Genomic DNA, 17,040 nt, shown 5'->3' on the forward strand with positions numbered 1-17,040 from the left:
AATGCGAGGGTATCGATTGAAATTCATTAGAGTTTAAAACAGTAGTCGAGCACGAGATGGAGCTGACAGTCAGTTTTAGAAGCGCCAATTGATATAAAATTCGAACGTATAAAAATTAAAATCTATGCTATAAGTTGTCTGTGGTGATAACAAATGGAGGTGTACCAAGGACAAGGATACATTGAGGCAAATATAAAAAACTGACTAATTGGAAAAAGCAATTACATGCTCGAGACAGCTCGTGTATTTATCGGAGACAGCTGTCGCGTTGCATAAATAGAACAACAGGAAACAACGCGAGATTAGGAGGAATCATTCGTGCGACCGTAGTTTGTAGGAATTGGTAACGCGTTATCAGCTTGATTCCGTAAGCTCACTGAAAAAAAACCGCGCAATTAAATTGAATCGTGGATAAAACCCCCTGTGGCTCGGGGGGAATAGAATACGGCCACGGTATCCTCTGCCTGTCGTAAGAGGCGACTAAAAGGGGACGCGCACACATGCAATTGTAAAAGTATGGCGAAGAAACAGATGTAAATTGTAAAGCGAACTGGAATTAATGTAAAGTTTGAAAAATGCGCGGGTAAAGTTGGCAGGAGTTCAACATGCGCGTGGCCGATAGAGTTCATTAGGCGATAAAGGGCTCGGAAACATAGTCCCTGGAAAACGCCATCCTTGAGGGCTCCGCGGGGAAAAACGAATCAAATCGTGGATAAAACATATCGAAATCTATTTAATGCTTCGAAAGTTTCTACGGTTATGAAAGACAGAGCAGAATAGAGAGATGAAGCGAACGCGCAAAGGATACCGTAAAAATGCTTTATACCATAATAAGAAGATACGTAATAGCGTTGAGTACTAATGAAATTACGTAGGTAATCGCGATGGGTTTCTCGAGAGACAGAACGTTTCCTTCTCTCGGAAGAAGATGTATCGTCGCTTTCGATTCGGTAAGATGTTTTTTTGCGAGAAAGAAACTAAAAAAAGGAGAATACAAAAATGAAAAAGATAGAGTTTCTCGAGGGTGATCGATAAATTGAAACACGATTTGTGTCGATAGCAATCGTAGCCGTACTGTGGTGGACTATCGTGAGGAAGGGAGAAAGCAACGTGGTGAGAAACGAGGATATCTGCGGTGTCCAAAACGGTCGTCGATTGTATCTGGAACTGGGTGAAAAGGGAATTTTGTACGCAAAGAACGTGTCGTTCGCGAGAAACGAACCGAGGCAAGATGGTTCGCGGGTGTACGCGAGCAATAGCTCTCACGCTCAGTGCAGTCTCGAACTGGTAACATGTCCGTCATGCGTGATAATTGTCACGTTCCAAAGCATAGCGTTATCGCATCATTGCGGCGACGGTAGCGTTACGATAGATAGCCCGTGCAGGTAAAAACGCTGTTAACGTCGTCAGAGAAAAATCATTTTTCAACGACCACCGCGTTTCAGATGCGACTACGTGTGGATATCGGAACCGCCGTACGAGGACGTATCCGGAACACCGTTTTGCGGTCTCTACGCGCCAATTACCTACAGATCGAGCACGAGGACGTTGTCGATCACCCTGCTCTACAGTCAGTCGCACAAGCACGCGTTCACGCTCGAGTACACGGCGGAAAGTAAGCGACGGTTGGTGAAGGAGGAGATTACAAAGTTCGAAGGAGTATTCATGCATTTATTTTATTGCGCCCCGACAGGAAACAGATTGCATCTAAGGGGTACTCAATTGACGGCATCCGGTCAAGCGGCTAAGGGACTGAACAATACCGGCGGCGGTATTTTAACATCTCCGTTCTTCCCCGTTCGTTATCCTCGCGATTTGGGTCTCGAGTACGTGGTCACGTGCCCGAACGAAGCTCCGTCTTGTCGCATCAGGCTGTTGTTTAGCGATTTTCAACTGGCCACCGTCTCCATAATGGAGGTAAGGTAGATGTCTACGCGTCGTTCGACGCTATGATCGATACGGTATTTGCAGTTTTACGATTGGAACGGCCAACGACTGGACGTGAGCAGCGGCGCGAGGTTTCGTCCACCGGTAATAATGAGCTCTGGCCCGTCGTTATTGATACGGTTCTACGCAAACGGTGGCACCGGTTTGGGTTACAAAGCATTCTACTCCTTCGTGATCGGTCATCCTTTGGATAAGTCGGTGCAACCGATAACCGACTGCGGTGGTTACGTGGAGAATCTCGGCGGAGCTATCACCATGATGGACATGGTCGGTGAAGGGGTGAAAACGTACGATTGCGTTTGGCTGATACGACCGCCGAAGAACTTTCTGCATATGAAGACGCACATGTACCTAAAGGTCGTCACATTCACGGACATGGGTGAGAGCGCGTTTAGTCTTTTATTATTTGTTTCATTGGTTTTCCTGGTAATTGGGCATCGCGATCGTTTCAGCCGGCAATACGGAGCTGGTGGTGAAGCAAGGACCGACCTCGGCTCTTCTACCCCTCGAGATCCTGAGACACCCTGCGAGTCAGATCCAACCGCCGGGGCACAGAGAACACATCGCCCCTGTTACCAGTGGATTTCACGTTAGTCTTCGAGGAACGTTTGGCCCGTCCTCCCACTTGGCGATCGCGTACGCGGCCTTTAGTTATATGGGTGGGTGTATTTCACGCGACAGAGTACATCGATAAGATCGGTTAAACCGATTTTCTCGAAATTGTTCGCAGATTGCTTCGCGGGTTCCGAGTTTCTTTGCCGGAACCACAGATGCATACCGAATGAATTGAACTGTGACGGGTTCGATCACTGCGGCGACAACAGCGACGAACCGGCGACTTGTTTTCGAGGTAGATAAAGAACGATTCCGTTTCTCGTACGTGCGTTCAGATGGATTGTGTTCGCGTTCGTAGACTGGGAGGTGGAACCGCAGGATCGAAAGTGGCACTCGAACAAGGCAAATTATTATTTCCCGAAGATCGACCGGTATCCAGACTTGAAGACCGCCACGCTGGTATTCGTTGCGAGTAGCCTCGGTCTGATCGTGCTGATTTCGGCCCTGATCATCCTGTTGTACCGAATAGGCGCGAGGGCGAGGCAGCAGAGGGAATTACAGTCGAGGTTGCAAACGATCAGCGAGCTGCTAGGTAGGAGGGCGATCACGCGCGACTACTCGTCGACATCTCACCGTCACTTTGGACAGTGTTCGATATTGCAGACGGAGCGCGAATCGACGAGATCTCCGTATCGGACGACCCACCCGTTTACGAGGCTCCTCCTGGTTACGACGAGGTGGTCAAATTCGGCCTCGACTCGGAGATGATCGCGCGGAAAAAGAGGAGAGCCTTTACTCGAGAGACCCGGGGCCGAAACTCGCCGGGTCGCAGCTGCTCGTAAGTTCACCGACGATCTTAATGTTCTTCGTCTTTCTCAGCGTACAGATGTTCACTTTTACGTTGCTCGATCGTTTCTTCGATCCGAGGTTGGACGTTGGACGATCTTTCGCGTGTCCTGTCAGCGAGACGGCGGGCACCAGTCACGGTAGTATCGCGGCCACGAGGAATCGAGAGGCTTGTTTGCCGGAGAGTCCACCGCCTCCGTACGTCACTCCACCGGGATCGATGTCGCGCAATTTCACCACCACCACTAACAGCAACAGCAACAGCCGTGAGTATTGGTTTTTTAACGAAGCGAATTTGAGTACAGGGGAAGGGTTGTTTAACGGTGGAACGTTTCAACAGCCGGGGAGGAAAACGGTCGCGAGGAAGAAGAACGAGTAGAAGGAGGAAAAGAAGAGGAAGAAGAGAGGAGATCCCGACGAGGGTGGTTTCATCGAGGCGGACAGTCGTCGTCGTCGATGTCCGGATGCAGCGAGGCAGCAGTTAGGACCGCGGAACTTCTCGGCCGAGGCTCGTTCTCGATCGACGGCGAACTTGTCGGTGCGTATCCGCGGAATCGAGACGCTTCGAGCTCGAACCGAACAGGCGATTCCTCCTGTGATTCGCAGCCGAAGACGTTGCGCGTTGCTTCGACAGACACCGAGCAGACTTGCGACGAGCCAGAAGACGAAGACAGGGCGACGCGCGAACAACGAGTCGGACCTTCAACTCTCGAACGAATCGCAGGCCCGGTCGAGTCACGAACCGATCCAACGGCCGAGCAAATCGCCGAGGACGGCGTTGACTCGTACGACACCGTTCCAACGACGACGACGACGACGACGAGGACCATTCGTTCCGGATGTTCCTGCGAGGGAGCATGTGGGTGTGCAACCGAGGCGCGTGTTACCACTCCTGTTCGACCGGTTCGTCGGCTGTTCGCCGAGCGAAACGTAGCGGAAGAGGAACATCGGCGAGAAAACTACCGGAACATCGAGGAACGAGAAGTGCAAGCGGAGGAAAAGGAGGAAACGGAAGAGGAGGAGAGTTGTTCTCGATCGAGAAGCGCGATCATCAGGCTACTCGGGGGGAAAGCAGGCCGATGGCAAAGCGGAAACGGTTCCCCGACAGTTGCGTCCACAGCATCGTCGACGCCTTGCGGTGGTACGCTCCGAAGATCCGCGAGTAGATTTCCGGTTTGTTCTCGCGACAATTACATCGGCAGAATGTCTACGATAGGTTCGACTAGCAGTTACGAGAAGCTGAGTAACCGCGAGTTCGACGTCGAGTTCGAGTTGGGCCGCGAACGTGGAAGCATGCGCGCTTCCGATCCGGCCGCGGTCGGTTCGACTCGTTGCGATCAACGACGACGGGGACGACGATACTCGAGCTGCGATTTAGACAGCCTCTGCGAGGGGATCAAAGCTTTGGACGGATTTCTAGCGCGGAGAGGTCTGACGATGACTCACGGCCGCAAGCAATCGGTCACGGTAATGTTGTTTGGCACACCGGATCACGGGACGATCCGTCGACGAGCAGCCGGCGAGGTTGAAACCGGTCGCCAGATCGCCCGCGTGTCCCGCTTCAGCCTCGATGCTGTTTCAAACTGATCGGAGGAGTATCGGAGGAGTATCGATAGGGTAAAAATCAATGTAACCAGCTTCTTTGTTTAAACCACGATTTATTTGTTGTACAAACGGCGTTCGATCCGTTTTCATTTCGTTGCGTGTCTTTTCGTGTAAAACAATTGCGTTGAAGAGAGGTAGTAAAATATACACATATACATGTACACACGTGTGCATTTGCGTACGCGATTCGCGGTGTACGAATTTGGCACTGTTGCGGAGCAGAAGTTCAGCCAAGCGTCCGAATTTATCGTAGGCAATGGCAATACTGTTTCATCCCGTGCTCGAGACACTTGGCGGTGGACGCGTAAGAGTTGAGTCTGCTGACCTCGTGATCCGACACGGTGTAAGTGGCATTGTCGTGGTATCGCACGGTCACCTCGAACTTCCCGTCGCCCGGGCTGACCTGAACGGTGTAAAAGTAGGCGAGGCTGGTCGTGTCGACGAAGTCGATCGCTCGATTCGCTCTGATCAGCTTCTTCAAGCGAAGCTTCGCGCACAATCGTCTACCCTTGCGATCCTTGTACGCGTCCAGCAGCTTGTCCACGTGTTCGATGAAGAAGCTCACCCCGTTGTGGACCAACGGATCCTTTAGATCGACGGGCTCGAACGCGGTACAGGCGCACCAGTGCAGCGAGATGCCGGCGTTGGAACAGCCGCGTTCGCGAGGCAAAGGTTCGAGCAAGCTGCGACAACCGGAACAACCCGGCGACGGATCCGCTTCACCTCCGGACAAATCGAGCACTTGTCTCAGCGTCTCGTACAGATCGAACGGGGAAACGAGTCGATGCTGGTTGGCGCGCAACGACGGATACGCTTCCGGTTGTTCGACTCGAAACCATTCGGGCAGCCAGACGTAGAGAAACGGTAATCTCTCCTCGTACCAGCCGACGAGAGTGCTCCTGATCGGGCCCCATCGCATTCCGTGATCGCTCAGAAACACGATCATCGTGTCGTTCAACACACCCTCGCGTTCCAACCGTTTCAGCTTGTCGAGCAGTCGAGCGTCCATCGACGACAGCCCGTTCGCATTCTCGTGGCTCACGCTGATGGTCCAAAATAAGCCAAAGTACGGTAGGCCTAGAAACGCGCGGGAAAAATCGACCGCGTAATCGAGGATTCTGTCGAAGCTGCTTTCCGGTCCGGTGCAATATTTTAGGCCGAATCTAAAAACAGAGGAAACGCGTCTGTAAGTCGTAGAGGAGGAAAGGGAACGTAGAAAACCGTGTTACGTACCTCTTTTTCACTTTCAGCAGCTTCTCGCAAGCGAGCATGTACGGTCGTAGATAATAATCCGTCGGTGGCTCGACGAAACCGACTTTGAGGTAGTTGAAGGTGTTTAGGCTGGTCTCGTCTTCGCCGTAGGCGGTCGCGTAGCCGGCCTCGCGAAACTTGTGCCAGAGGAAGGGGCACCGGTCGAGGATGTAGGGAACGGTCGGCTTGCACCTCGAGTAGGCCTGCGCTTGGTTTTGCCCGGTCAGTATCGCCATTAGATTCGGGAAAGTATTGTCGCCCATCTTGTTGTAGCCGTTCAAGCGAATCCAGCCGGTCTCTTGCAGATATTTATCGGTATTCGGCGCGCTGCGCATGAAGTTCAGCCTGCTGACGCTGTCGATACCGAGCAGCAAGACGCTCAACTTTCTCGAAAGCAGAGGATCTCGGTTCGTATCGATGGATCGGTTCGCGTTGCGTTGTCCCAAACGATCGCGAACCTTCTCGACGCTGAGGATCGGGTGAACGTTTTCGTAAATAGGTTTGTCGGTCGCTTTCGCTCCCCCTTTCTTCGGCTTCGCGGTACAGCTGACCATGGCCGCTTGCGCGTCGTCGGGCAGTCTGGTCTCCACGTCGAATTTCTCGCATCGTTTCACCCTGTAACGGGGGATGATTGGATCGAATTGGTAACGAGGTCCCGATCGCGGTAATCCGCCCCCTCCGTAAGATACTCACACGATCGAGGAGTCGAGGTTAGTCCGTTTGTTCGCTTTCTCTTTGGCCGATTTGTTCTCGGGTCGGAAAATCGGCGCCCAACAGCACTGCAAGCCGGGGTGAAGGGTCGAGACGGTCGGATTAATTGAAAGAATCACGCTGCCGTTCTCGTCGCGCGACACCCCGGTTAGCGGAGGCTCGTTCGAGCATCTTTGAAACTTTTCCTTCTTCACGTAAGCCCGGATCGACGGGTCCATCGGTTTCTTCGACAACATTTGGCACCTCGAATTCCACACCAGGTAGCCGTCCATCGTTCCTGCGACAACCAGCAACCGCGCTCTCCCTCTCTGTCTCGGTCTTCCGTATACTCGTTTACTTACCTTCCGTGACGTTGTACGAGCCGTAAGAGGAACGGTACCGCGAAGGGAAGTCGAACTCGTAATTCTCCTCGAAGGAGACGACGTAGAGGCTGGCGAACAGCACGGCCGACAGCAACAGCAACAACCAGCTGGATCTTCGACAAACGCACTCGAGTATACGCGATCCTTTCTTGCCTCTTTGAATTTGGCCGTAGCCGAGACCGAGAGGGCTCGGTACCGTTTTGCTCGTTCGCGGGAGCATTTCGTAACGCGAGTAACCACAAACAGCAAGTGCCGCTTCGACGCGATCATTGAGCTCGTTTCCGGTTGGTACTTCCACGTCGCGGTACTTGGCCTAGAACGCTCGCGTTATCGCTGTTGCGTCTTGAAACACCTGATGTTACTTGACTGGAAGTCGTTCTTTTCAATTGAATCGATGGAATAATGTGGATTACGCAACTATTGGTAGAAAAAAAATAGTACGTACAACATTCCCTGTTAGCGAATTCATCTAACAAAACATCGATTACTTAATCACGGTTAATTTATCAGCTGTAACTTGGCAATAAAACGTCGTTTGGTCCCGCGCGCGTTCGACCTCGTCGCGTCCACGGCCGTGTCTCGATAACGACTGACGTAAACGCGACGACTGCTGCGTCGGGCTGAAAGAGCGAGCAACGGGGTGCGGAGCGGCGAAGAGGATGAGAGAGGCAAGATTTAGGTAGCCTTCCTCCTTGTCACGATTCTTCCCAACTGGCTCGACACGGCGGATCGTGGATCCGCGGCCGTTTAGCCTTGGTGAAAATGCGACACTGACCGAATAAACCTACGTGCCTCGACGTATGCATGCTCGAAAAAGGCGTCGAGATAGGTCGAAGGGTATTGATTCGCGCCACCCGTCGACCCTCTGAGGCGGCACCGGGTCCGTTCACGCAGACGCGGACCTCGCCAATTTCGAACGGAAACGTGGTCAAATGCGAACGCTCGTCAAGGTAAAAACTTGGTAACACGCAACTTCCGCGAGTACTTTGTTTATTCGTATGAAACTTCGTTAAGAGACGATACACAGGGAATCAAAGCGAAGAAAGACGTGGCCGTTTCGCGACCGATCGCTCTCGCTTTCCAGTTCTCCAATCTCTTGTCACGTTCTTGAGATCGACGTCCGTCGTCGATAAATTCGTTCACCGGAGACCCCTTCCAGAGCCAGTTAAGGAAACGTCGAACATCCTGAAACGAGCGATAACGATAATGGGAATAAGAATAATGATATTGCGCGCATGTGCATCCTCCCACGCGGGTAGCAGTGTGTTACTAACGGCAAACGGAGCAGCGTGCCTCGTCGGAACCGTCGCCGCAGCCGTCGCGACCGCTGCACGCGATCGCGTCCGAACGACATCTTCCGTTGTCGCATCTGAAAGGACAATGCCTGGGCCCGATCCGGCCGCGGTTCCGCGTTCGGCAGGCTCCTCTAGGCTCGTCGCTTCCGTCGCGGCAGGATACCACCGCGTTGCAGAACTCGTACGCCGGTAGACATTGACCGTTGTTGCACCTGAACGCTCCGTTCGGGCACTCTGTAACGCGGTAACAGCAAGACGAACAGAGGTGAGCAGATTATTCGAGCGTAAAATCGAAGGGTGTACGAAGGCTTACTTCGTCTATCGTTGCAGCCAGCTTCGTCCTCGCCGTGCGGACAGTCGCGTTTCCCGTCGCACACCACCGCCCTGGACACGCAGCTATTGCTCTGCTCGCAACTGAACGCTTCCGCGGGACAGTTTCCCTCGGGGTCGGAGCAACGTTCGTCCGAGCCGTCGATGCAATCGGGCCTACCGTCGCACACGAAGAACCAGCTGATGCATATCCCGGAACTTCTGCATTGGAAGGTACCGGGCGTGCATCCAGGCTTGCTAGCGCTGCAACTGCCGTTCCCTACGAAACCGCACTCGCACAGGCCCTCGATGCATCTGGAATAAGGGTCCGCCAGCCGACACTCAGCGTCCGAAATGCAGTCCAGGCCCAAGCTAACCGCCGTTACCGGTCTCGTTTCGTGCCGATCCGCTTTCACGGGTACTGTATATCATTCGTCAGATTAATATTCTTCTTTTCGGCCTCGAGAAAAATTCTTCTCTCTGTTCTAGCATTACCTGATGTCCCAACGGAAGAGCGCAACGTCGTCGTGCTCTCGGTGATAGCCTCGACGACAACGGAATCGTCGTCCTCGTCATCGTCATCATCGTCCTCGGGTTTCTGTTCGTCGCGATCGTTGGGGAGCGTTGTCGTAGGGTTCGTGACGATCAAGGTAGGTCCGATGATCGGTATCGCGGGGGCGTGCGTCGTACCATTCTTCAACCATGTCATTTGAACGCCTGCAATTAGACATCGAAATCGAACTCGAGTTCGATTACTTCTACCACAGTATCCTACCTGTATCCTCTTCTCGATCCTGATCGATCTGGTTGCTCGTTTCCGTGGTACTCGAATTCGGCTGTCGATCGAGCAACGGTGGCGGTCTGACGAGATCGTCCGGCCTGCAAACCTCCTTCTCACGACGCATCGGCGCCGTGCATTGACACCGGCCGAACAAGTCGGGAATCAAAAAGTCGCAGTGCGAATTCTCGTCCCATAGTCGACAGTGAGCGTGCTCGTAGCAAACCTGACCGAGCTTCGCCGCTGAAACGTTAGGAAGGATTATCGCGGTGCTTCCGGTGCAACGATGCAACGGTGCACCACGGTACTTACGACCCAGGCAGGTGTGTCGACGAAATTGCAAGAAACCCTCCTTGCAAGAGCAAAGACCGTCCAGGCACTCGCTGTTGGCAACTTTCAAGGAACACTGTTCGTCGACCATACACTCCTGACGCAGAAGAGCCGCTGTTTCGGCGAAAAACGAACGGTTCGAATATTATTCTTCCTTTGATAGATCGAGTATAGGATCGAGCGTATTCGCGAATTCTCACCCTCGAGGCAGTGGGTTCCATTGTAAGCGGCGAAATACGGCAAACACCGACAGTATCCGCGATGACAGTGACTAGCGACGATGCTCGAATCGCACTCGTCGTCCTTCTCGCAGGTGTCACCCAGCTTGCTCTCCCTGCCCGCCCTGTTCACCGATCTTGACCAACCTTCCGCTGCACTCTGAAATACCCAACGCGGAATTCTCACCGCGGAACCACAGATTCTTCTCGCGACTCTCCGTTATCGCGTTACCGACAAACCGTTTCGACCCCTTTCCCCCTTTTCATTCCGCCTCTTTCATGTTCTCACGAGCATCGCACAATGCGCGTGCAATTTTGCGCTCGACTTTGCGCCAGGGAACGTGGAAACTCGAGCTAAACGGAACGTGGAAACGCGGAAGAGACGGGAAAGAAAGAACAAAAGAGGGAAGGAGAACGAGTTCGATTAAATTATACATTTACGTTTCGCATTTGCATTTAATGTTTACGTATAGATTCGCGACTTGGTTCGAAGAAACTTTCAAGTCATCGTGGCAAGACAATTAATATTCTCGATTTCAATTTTCGTACGCAACTTTCGACGCAATTTTTCTTTTCGATTGAGGTATAGGGAAGGAATTGTAGAAGACGGAAAATTGATACTCACCAAATGATTGACCGCGACGAAGAAGAAGAAAATTGCTTCGCTGTTGCCGCGCATGATCTCACGATCCCGCCTCTTTGGCTCGATCAATCAACGATCCTTTCACCCCCGTTCAAAGCGTAATTATTATTCGCGTCGAAGGTGCGTTGCGTTTACGCAAAAGATAGGCGAACGAACGCGTGCTATCCGCGCCTGCTTCGGAATGACTGAAAGCAAAGCGTGCCCCCCGTCGGGGGCCCGCGCCGACCCGCACCTACACCCGCTGGCTTTTGGCCCCTGTGCGCGATGGAAAAGCGGACACCACCTTGCGTTACCTTGCTCTCCCACCTTGCGCTACCGCACTCTGCTCTTGCTTTACCTTGGTCCTTCCATTTTCGTCCCCGTCCAAATTCTTTTGAACGTAACTTTGGAAATTTTGTTCATAACGCGTTTGACTTGCATTAGAAATTTTCGATTGCTATTCCCCCGAAACGAACCCTTTCTTTTTTATTTTTATTTTCTGTTCCCCATCTACCACCCTCTGTTTCCGTCGACGTATAAACGAGTTTAATTCCAGCTGATTCTCGAACAATCGGCAGCGTTAGCGGTTCGTTAGACTGGCTCGATTTCGTAAAGCCGTCCCTCGGCCCGTTTGACCCGTTCTCGAGAATGACCCGCGTTCCTCGACAAAAGCGTCAACGAGGCTCGTGGAGCGGGAAGCGGGAAGCGGGAAACGACGAGTCGCTGAAGAAACAGGAAGCGGTGCGATGGACTGCGTTGGAATGTAAATGGAGAATCGGCCGAGACACGAACAAAAGAAGAGTCAGCGAGAAAGAGCGCATAGAACGCGTTCGCTGCGGGGTAAAGGACCTGCGCGGAAATGCCGTAAAACCGTACAAGGATCGAGATCAAAGCAAAACAGTGACTTCATCGAAGTACTGTTTCAACCTCGAATACGTATCGGTACGTGAGCACCGTAATCGAGTTCTTTGATTCGCGTCGCGTCCCGTAGCGTCCCGGCGCGTTGCATCGCTCCTCGTTTCGTCACCTAACGTCACGCGTCTACCCGCGATCGAAAAAGATAATTCGACCAGTTTGTCGAAGGTAATCGAAGGTGAGCTTTAGTTATCTTCCAAATGGCAACAACGACTCTTATCATAGCTGGACGTTTCTCTCGTTCGATTTCATAGATGTGCTCGAATAAGGATGTCCGGAACTCTTCGATATCTTCTCTAATTTATCTCATTCATTCTGTACGCGGCCCAATTATGCGTCCTTATCCGACCAAGTATCTGCAAATTACTCTATAACGACGATACCACCTAAGCTTCTCGAACCTCTGCCTTCCCTTCGCTCTCTCTTAGCTTGCTACGGATTCTCCTTCGTTCCGTGACTCGTTATTAGCTCGGAATTAATTAAAACTTAGATATTAATTGTAAGTACCGCTCGTCTGTTCGCACCAAACTGACTTTTCTTATGGAACAAAAGGTTACAATGACTGAAAATACGCTTGGTACGAGTAGTTCTCGTTATGGGAATTCATTGGGAGTGTCATAATATATTTTCTTTCTAAACGTTTAGCATTTTCGTTCTCTCGCACTCACAACTGAAAAGACAAGATTTTGACTCTCGTTGATTATATTTTCTTTTTACAAATCAGTCGAAATTATAACACAAGACCAACAAATTATTAAAATAATTGTTTCACGAACTTGTATTCACAAATAACCCCTGTGGCTCGGGGGGATTAGAGTACGGCCACGGTATCCCCTGCCTGTCGTAAGAGGCGACTAAAAGGGGACACATACACACGCGCACGCACGCGCGCACACACACACACAGGCTCAAGCAAAAATTGTAAAAATATGGCGAAAAACAGAAACAAAAGTATGGTAAATGTATAGAATGAGATTTGAAAAAAGGCGCGCGAAGAGCGCGTGTCCGGAAGTGTTCGTTGGGCAATAGAGGAGCGGAAAAGTCCCTATAATACGCCAGCCCTAGGCGATAAGGGACCCGTAAACGTATCCCTTATTTGCCCAAAAGGGCAAATTTAAGATGAAGATAATGTATTCACAAACTTGTATTTTAAAGAGACCACCATAAATTAAAAACTTTTTAAATTCATTCTGGCGCTATCTCCTTAAAAACAGATCAAACTACTCGTCAAGTTACCGACCGATTTTCTGAAACAGGGAAATACTAGCGGGGATTCAGGCAAAATTTTGTAAATAAGCTCCATTTTGCAAAAGGAAATATCTGTGAAAATGGTTTTTGGCGACTCGACATTTTTTTTACCATTTTATCTCATTTTGATATGATAAATCCGTCGAGGGTGTATAGTGTGTATGTATTGCATTAAACTTGTCGCAGTGAAGTTGGCTACAAATTCACTAACACATTCACGTCGCGTCGGTGAGCCGATCCCGCCCATCATCTCAGTGTATGTATACCGCAGTTCACCAGAGTCCATAACTGCGACGCGCAGGTTGGAAGATGGTGGGGGAACGCAGCGAGCTCTCTGCTAATCGCTTTCCACTTCGTTTGGGAGTATCGCCAATCAGGGCGAAGATGCGCACTGGAGAAGCGCGAAGAACGAAAACTGGTCTTTTCGCAGTTATGGACCCTGGTGAACTGCGGTATATGTAGGTACATACACCTTCAATTCGACCATCAGCACAGCTGGCGACCCCGAAACAACAGTGAAAATAACAAGATAAATGATTTCATATATTTATATATATTATACATTATTTATAAATATTATAAACCGAATTCCTTTTCTTTCTCTTATTCCTTCCGGCTAGCTTCCGGTTAGCTTATTGAATAAACTCCTTAGGAGGACGAACGTGTTGATTTTATTACTTCCGTCTGTACCCTTATATCACTGCATTCCTTAGATCCCAGCAACCCTTACATCTCACTATTCCTAACATCTCTGCATCCCTTACATCTCTGCTTCCCTTACATCCCTGCATTCCTCACATCTCTACATTCCTCACATCTCTACATCCCTTACATCTCTACATTCCTCACATTCCTGCCTCCTTTATATCCCAACATCCCTTACATCCCTGCATCCCTTACATCACTGCACCCCTTACAGCCCTGCACCCCTTACATCCCTGCATCCCTTACATCCCTGCATCCCTTACATCCCTGCATCCCTTACATGCCTGTATCCTTTACCTCCCTGAAATTGAGTTGAAATATTTGCGGCTGTAAGGCCTGCGATTTTATAAAAATTTAGTTCCTTTTTTCGCCGCCAGAGGGCGCTGATTCGCCGTCGAAATTTTAGTTCACATTTTTGCCGATAGAGGGCCAAAATTGCTTCTTGATTTAGTTCCTTTTTTTAAAACCAGATGGCGCTGATTCCAGGTCGAGATTTTAGTTCACATTTTTGCCGATAGAGGGCCAAAATTGCTTCTTGATTTAGTTCCTTTTTTTAAAACCAGGTGGCGCTGATTCGAGGTCGAGATTTTAGTTCACATTTTTGCCGATAGAGGGCCAAAATTGCTTCTTGATTTAGTTCCTTTTTCAAAAACCAGATGGCGCTGATTCGAGGTCGAGATTTTAGTTCACATTTTTGCCGATAGAGGGCCAAAATTGCTTCTTGATTTAGTTCCTTTTTCAAAAACCAGATGGCGCTGATTCGAGGTCGAGATTTTAGTTCACATTTTTGCCGCTGGGGGGCGCTGCTTTTTCGAAATTTCCGCGAAATTCTCGAAAAAATAGCGCCCCTAGATAAAAGGAACTAACTTACCTTTACTTACCTTTACTCGAAGCAGTCTTTATAATATATTTATTATAGGGGATGCAGAGATGTAAGGGATGTAGGGATGAAAGGAATGTAGGCATGAAAAGAATGTAGGGATGAGAAGTGTAGGGATGAAAGGAATGTAGGGATGAAAATAATGTAGGGATGAAAATAATGTAGGGATGAAAAGAGTGTAGGGATGAAAGGAACGTAGGGATGAAAGGAATGTAGGGATGAAAAGAATGTTGGGATGTAAGGGATGAAGCGATGAAAGGGATGAAACAATGTATGGGATGAAGCAATGTAAGGAATATAGGGATGAAAACAATGTAGGGATGAAAACAATGTAGGGATGAAAAGAGTGTAGGGATGAAAAGAATGCAGGGATGAAAAGAATGTAGGAATGAAAACAATGTAGGGATGTAGGGGATGAAGCGATGTAAGGAATGTAGGGATGAAAAGAGTGTAGAGATGAAAAGAGTGGAGGGATGAGAAGAATGTACGGATGAAAAGAATGTGGGGATGATAACAATGTAGGGATGAAAAGAGTGTAGGGATGAAAATAGTGGAGGGATGAAAAGAATGTACGCATGAAAAGAATGTAGGGATAATAATAATGTAGTGATTTAAGGGATGATAAGAATGTAGGGATTTAAGGGATGAAAGGAATGTATGGATGAAAGGAATGTAGAGATGAAAGGAATGTAGGGATGAAAAGAATGTACTGATGAAAATAATGCAGGGATGTAAGGGATGCACAAATGTAACGGAACGAGGGACGTAAAGGAATTCCATAGGGGCCCGGGGCTGGGGGCCCGGTCTCCACTGCACGCGGCCCGAGGAGTGCCGGCATCGGGTGTGGCCCCCGATGTCGGCGGAGTTTGGTACATGGCGGAGGGTCAGAGGACCCTCCCTTCCGCCCTAGTGCAGGCCGCCGTGGTGGTTTTAGTGGGTAAAAATCCCACACTACCTCCGGCCCCTCCCCAGGGGGGTTGAAGGTGTCTTTCTGAAGATTTCCACCACGTTAAAAAAAAAAAAAAAAAAATGTGTACTTACGGGTTCCAGGAATGTAAGGAATGCAGGGATGTAAGGGAAACTGAGATGGTCTTGGCCTATAATGAGGGGTAAAATTATATAAATAACTAGAAAAAGAAAAATAAATGGGGTCCTCGGCTGAGACCCAGAAAGGGGATATAATCATAAATGTTATTCCCCTTCGATGATCTTATTTAATAAGCAAAAAGAAAATAAATGAAGTAAATTAAATAAACTCTGGAAAGAAATTATACTGGTTGTGCCCTCTTAATACGGCCCTGATATTATCCAGGGGTGTTGGGGACCGCGTTGCGCCAATAACGCCGTCTGCGTACCGACCTGATATCATATTGGGGTATTAAGGACCCCGGAACACCGGTGACTATCTTTGCATAACAATAATATAGCATCCGGGGTGCCAGGGACCCCGAGGCACCGGTGGCTATTTCAGCATACCGACATATCATCTTGGGGTGTCAGGAACCCCGATGCACCGGTGACACTGTTTCCATATCGACATTTTGGCATCCGGGGTTTCAGGGACCCCGAAGCGCCGGCGACACTCTGCTTACCGACACTACGGCATTCGGGGTATTAGAGACCCCGAGGTACCGGTGACGCTGCACACCGATATTTTGCATGGGGTGTCAAGGACCCCGAAGGAAATAGCGAAATATAAGAACGAAAAATGAACAAATCGTGAAACTCACTTGTTCGGAATAGTGATGGGTTTGACCGGATCTAGCGAAATATAAGAACGAAAAACGAACAAATCATGAAACTCATTTGTTCGGAATAGTGATGGGTTTGACCGGATCTAGCGAAATATAAGAACGAAAAATGAACAAATCGTGAAACTCACTTGTTCGGAATAGTGATGGGTTTGACCGGATCTAGCGAAATATAAGACCTAAAAACGAACAAATCGTGAAACTCTCTTGTTCGGGATAGTGATGGGTACGATCGGATCTAGCGAAATATAAGACCTAAAAACGAACAAATCGTGAAACTCACTTGTTCGAGGTAGTGATGGATACAACCGGATCTGTAGTGCATGCGCACTACAATTATTTGTTATAAAACAAACTTGTAAATAATTAAGAAATTATTCACTCACAAGCAATGAAAATGATATATTTGTAACTCGCAAACGATTTCCAATCAATTACAGTTATTAGTTATCGCAAAATCTGTTTATTACAAAAACTACTAAAAAGTTTCGGCTCACATCATGACTGAAATAAAATTTCTGATTACAAAAGAAGTAATTTGTCACAAACGTTAACAGTAGACTCACAATCAATCACAAACGATTTACAAACGAAATACACTCAGAAAAATTAAAAATAATCATATTTTATTATCCCCTCCGGCTAGCTTCATGTAGGTCGACATTTTGGCATCTGGGGTGTTGGAGACCCCCAAGCACCGATGATGCTCTTT

The 17,040-nt window shown here is 49.4% G+C and overlaps 3 protein-coding genes across 6 annotated transcripts; 1 reads left to right on the forward strand and 2 right to left on the reverse strand.

Annotated features, from left to right (window-relative positions):
- The first annotated feature begins 1 nt into the window (after nt 1).
- On the forward strand, nt 2-12,932 carry Culd (CUB and LDLa domain). Of its 2 annotated transcripts, none has more exons than XM_034319770.2 (13): nt 2-950; nt 1,061-1,385; nt 1,446-1,615; nt 1,694-1,917; nt 1,972-2,326; nt 2,400-2,606; nt 2,678-2,797; nt 2,861-3,094; nt 3,151-3,340; nt 3,430-3,614; nt 3,689-8,837; nt 8,903-9,299; nt 9,371-12,932. In XM_034319770.2, exons 1-11 carry the CDS (start codon nt 929-931, stop codon nt 4,933-4,935), a joined length of 3,279 nt encoding a protein of 1,092 aa, XP_034175661.2. In that variant the 5' UTR covers nt 2-928; the 3' UTR covers nt 4,936-8,837; nt 8,903-9,299; nt 9,371-12,932. The 2 variants fall into 2 exon arrangements, with proteins under 2 accessions (XP_034175661.2, XP_034175662.2); XM_034319771.2 differs by having other exon boundaries at nt 3,166-3,340.
- LOC117602147 (uncharacterized) lies at nt 5,198-7,547 on the reverse strand. Of its 2 annotated transcripts, XM_034319775.2 has the most exons (4): nt 7,257-7,497; nt 6,898-7,192; nt 6,187-6,819; nt 5,198-6,116 (listed from the first exon to the last, which is right to left on the reverse strand). In XM_034319775.2, exons 1-4 carry the CDS (start codon nt 7,495-7,497, stop codon nt 5,198-5,200), a joined length of 2,088 nt encoding a protein of 695 aa, XP_034175666.1. The 2 variants fall into 2 exon arrangements, with proteins under 2 accessions (XP_034175666.1, XP_034175664.1); XM_034319773.2 differs by having other exon boundaries at nt 6,898-7,547.
- Nucleotides 8,323-10,975, reverse strand: ImpE1 (Ecdysone-inducible gene E1). 2 transcript variants are annotated; one of them, XM_034319780.2, is made up of 8 exons: nt 10,833-10,975; nt 10,190-10,367; nt 9,972-10,103; nt 9,657-9,902; nt 9,377-9,598; nt 8,886-9,302; nt 8,552-8,806; nt 8,323-8,462 (listed from the first exon to the last, which is right to left on the reverse strand). In XM_034319780.2, exons 1-8 carry the CDS (start codon nt 10,884-10,886, stop codon nt 8,443-8,445), a joined length of 1,524 nt encoding a protein of 507 aa, XP_034175671.2. In that variant the 5' UTR covers nt 10,887-10,975; the 3' UTR covers nt 8,323-8,442. The 2 variants fall into 2 exon arrangements, with proteins under 2 accessions (XP_034175671.2, XP_034175669.2); XM_034319778.2 differs by having other exon boundaries at nt 9,657-10,103.
- Nucleotides 12,933-17,040: the final 4,108 nt, after the last annotated feature.

This window comes from Osmia lignaria, chromosome 13 (assembly GCF_051020975.1).
Source record: "Osmia lignaria lignaria isolate PbOS001 chromosome 13, iyOsmLign1, whole genome shotgun sequence".
NCBI classification, from domain to species: Eukaryota; Metazoa; Arthropoda; class Insecta; order Hymenoptera; family Megachilidae; genus Osmia; species Osmia lignaria.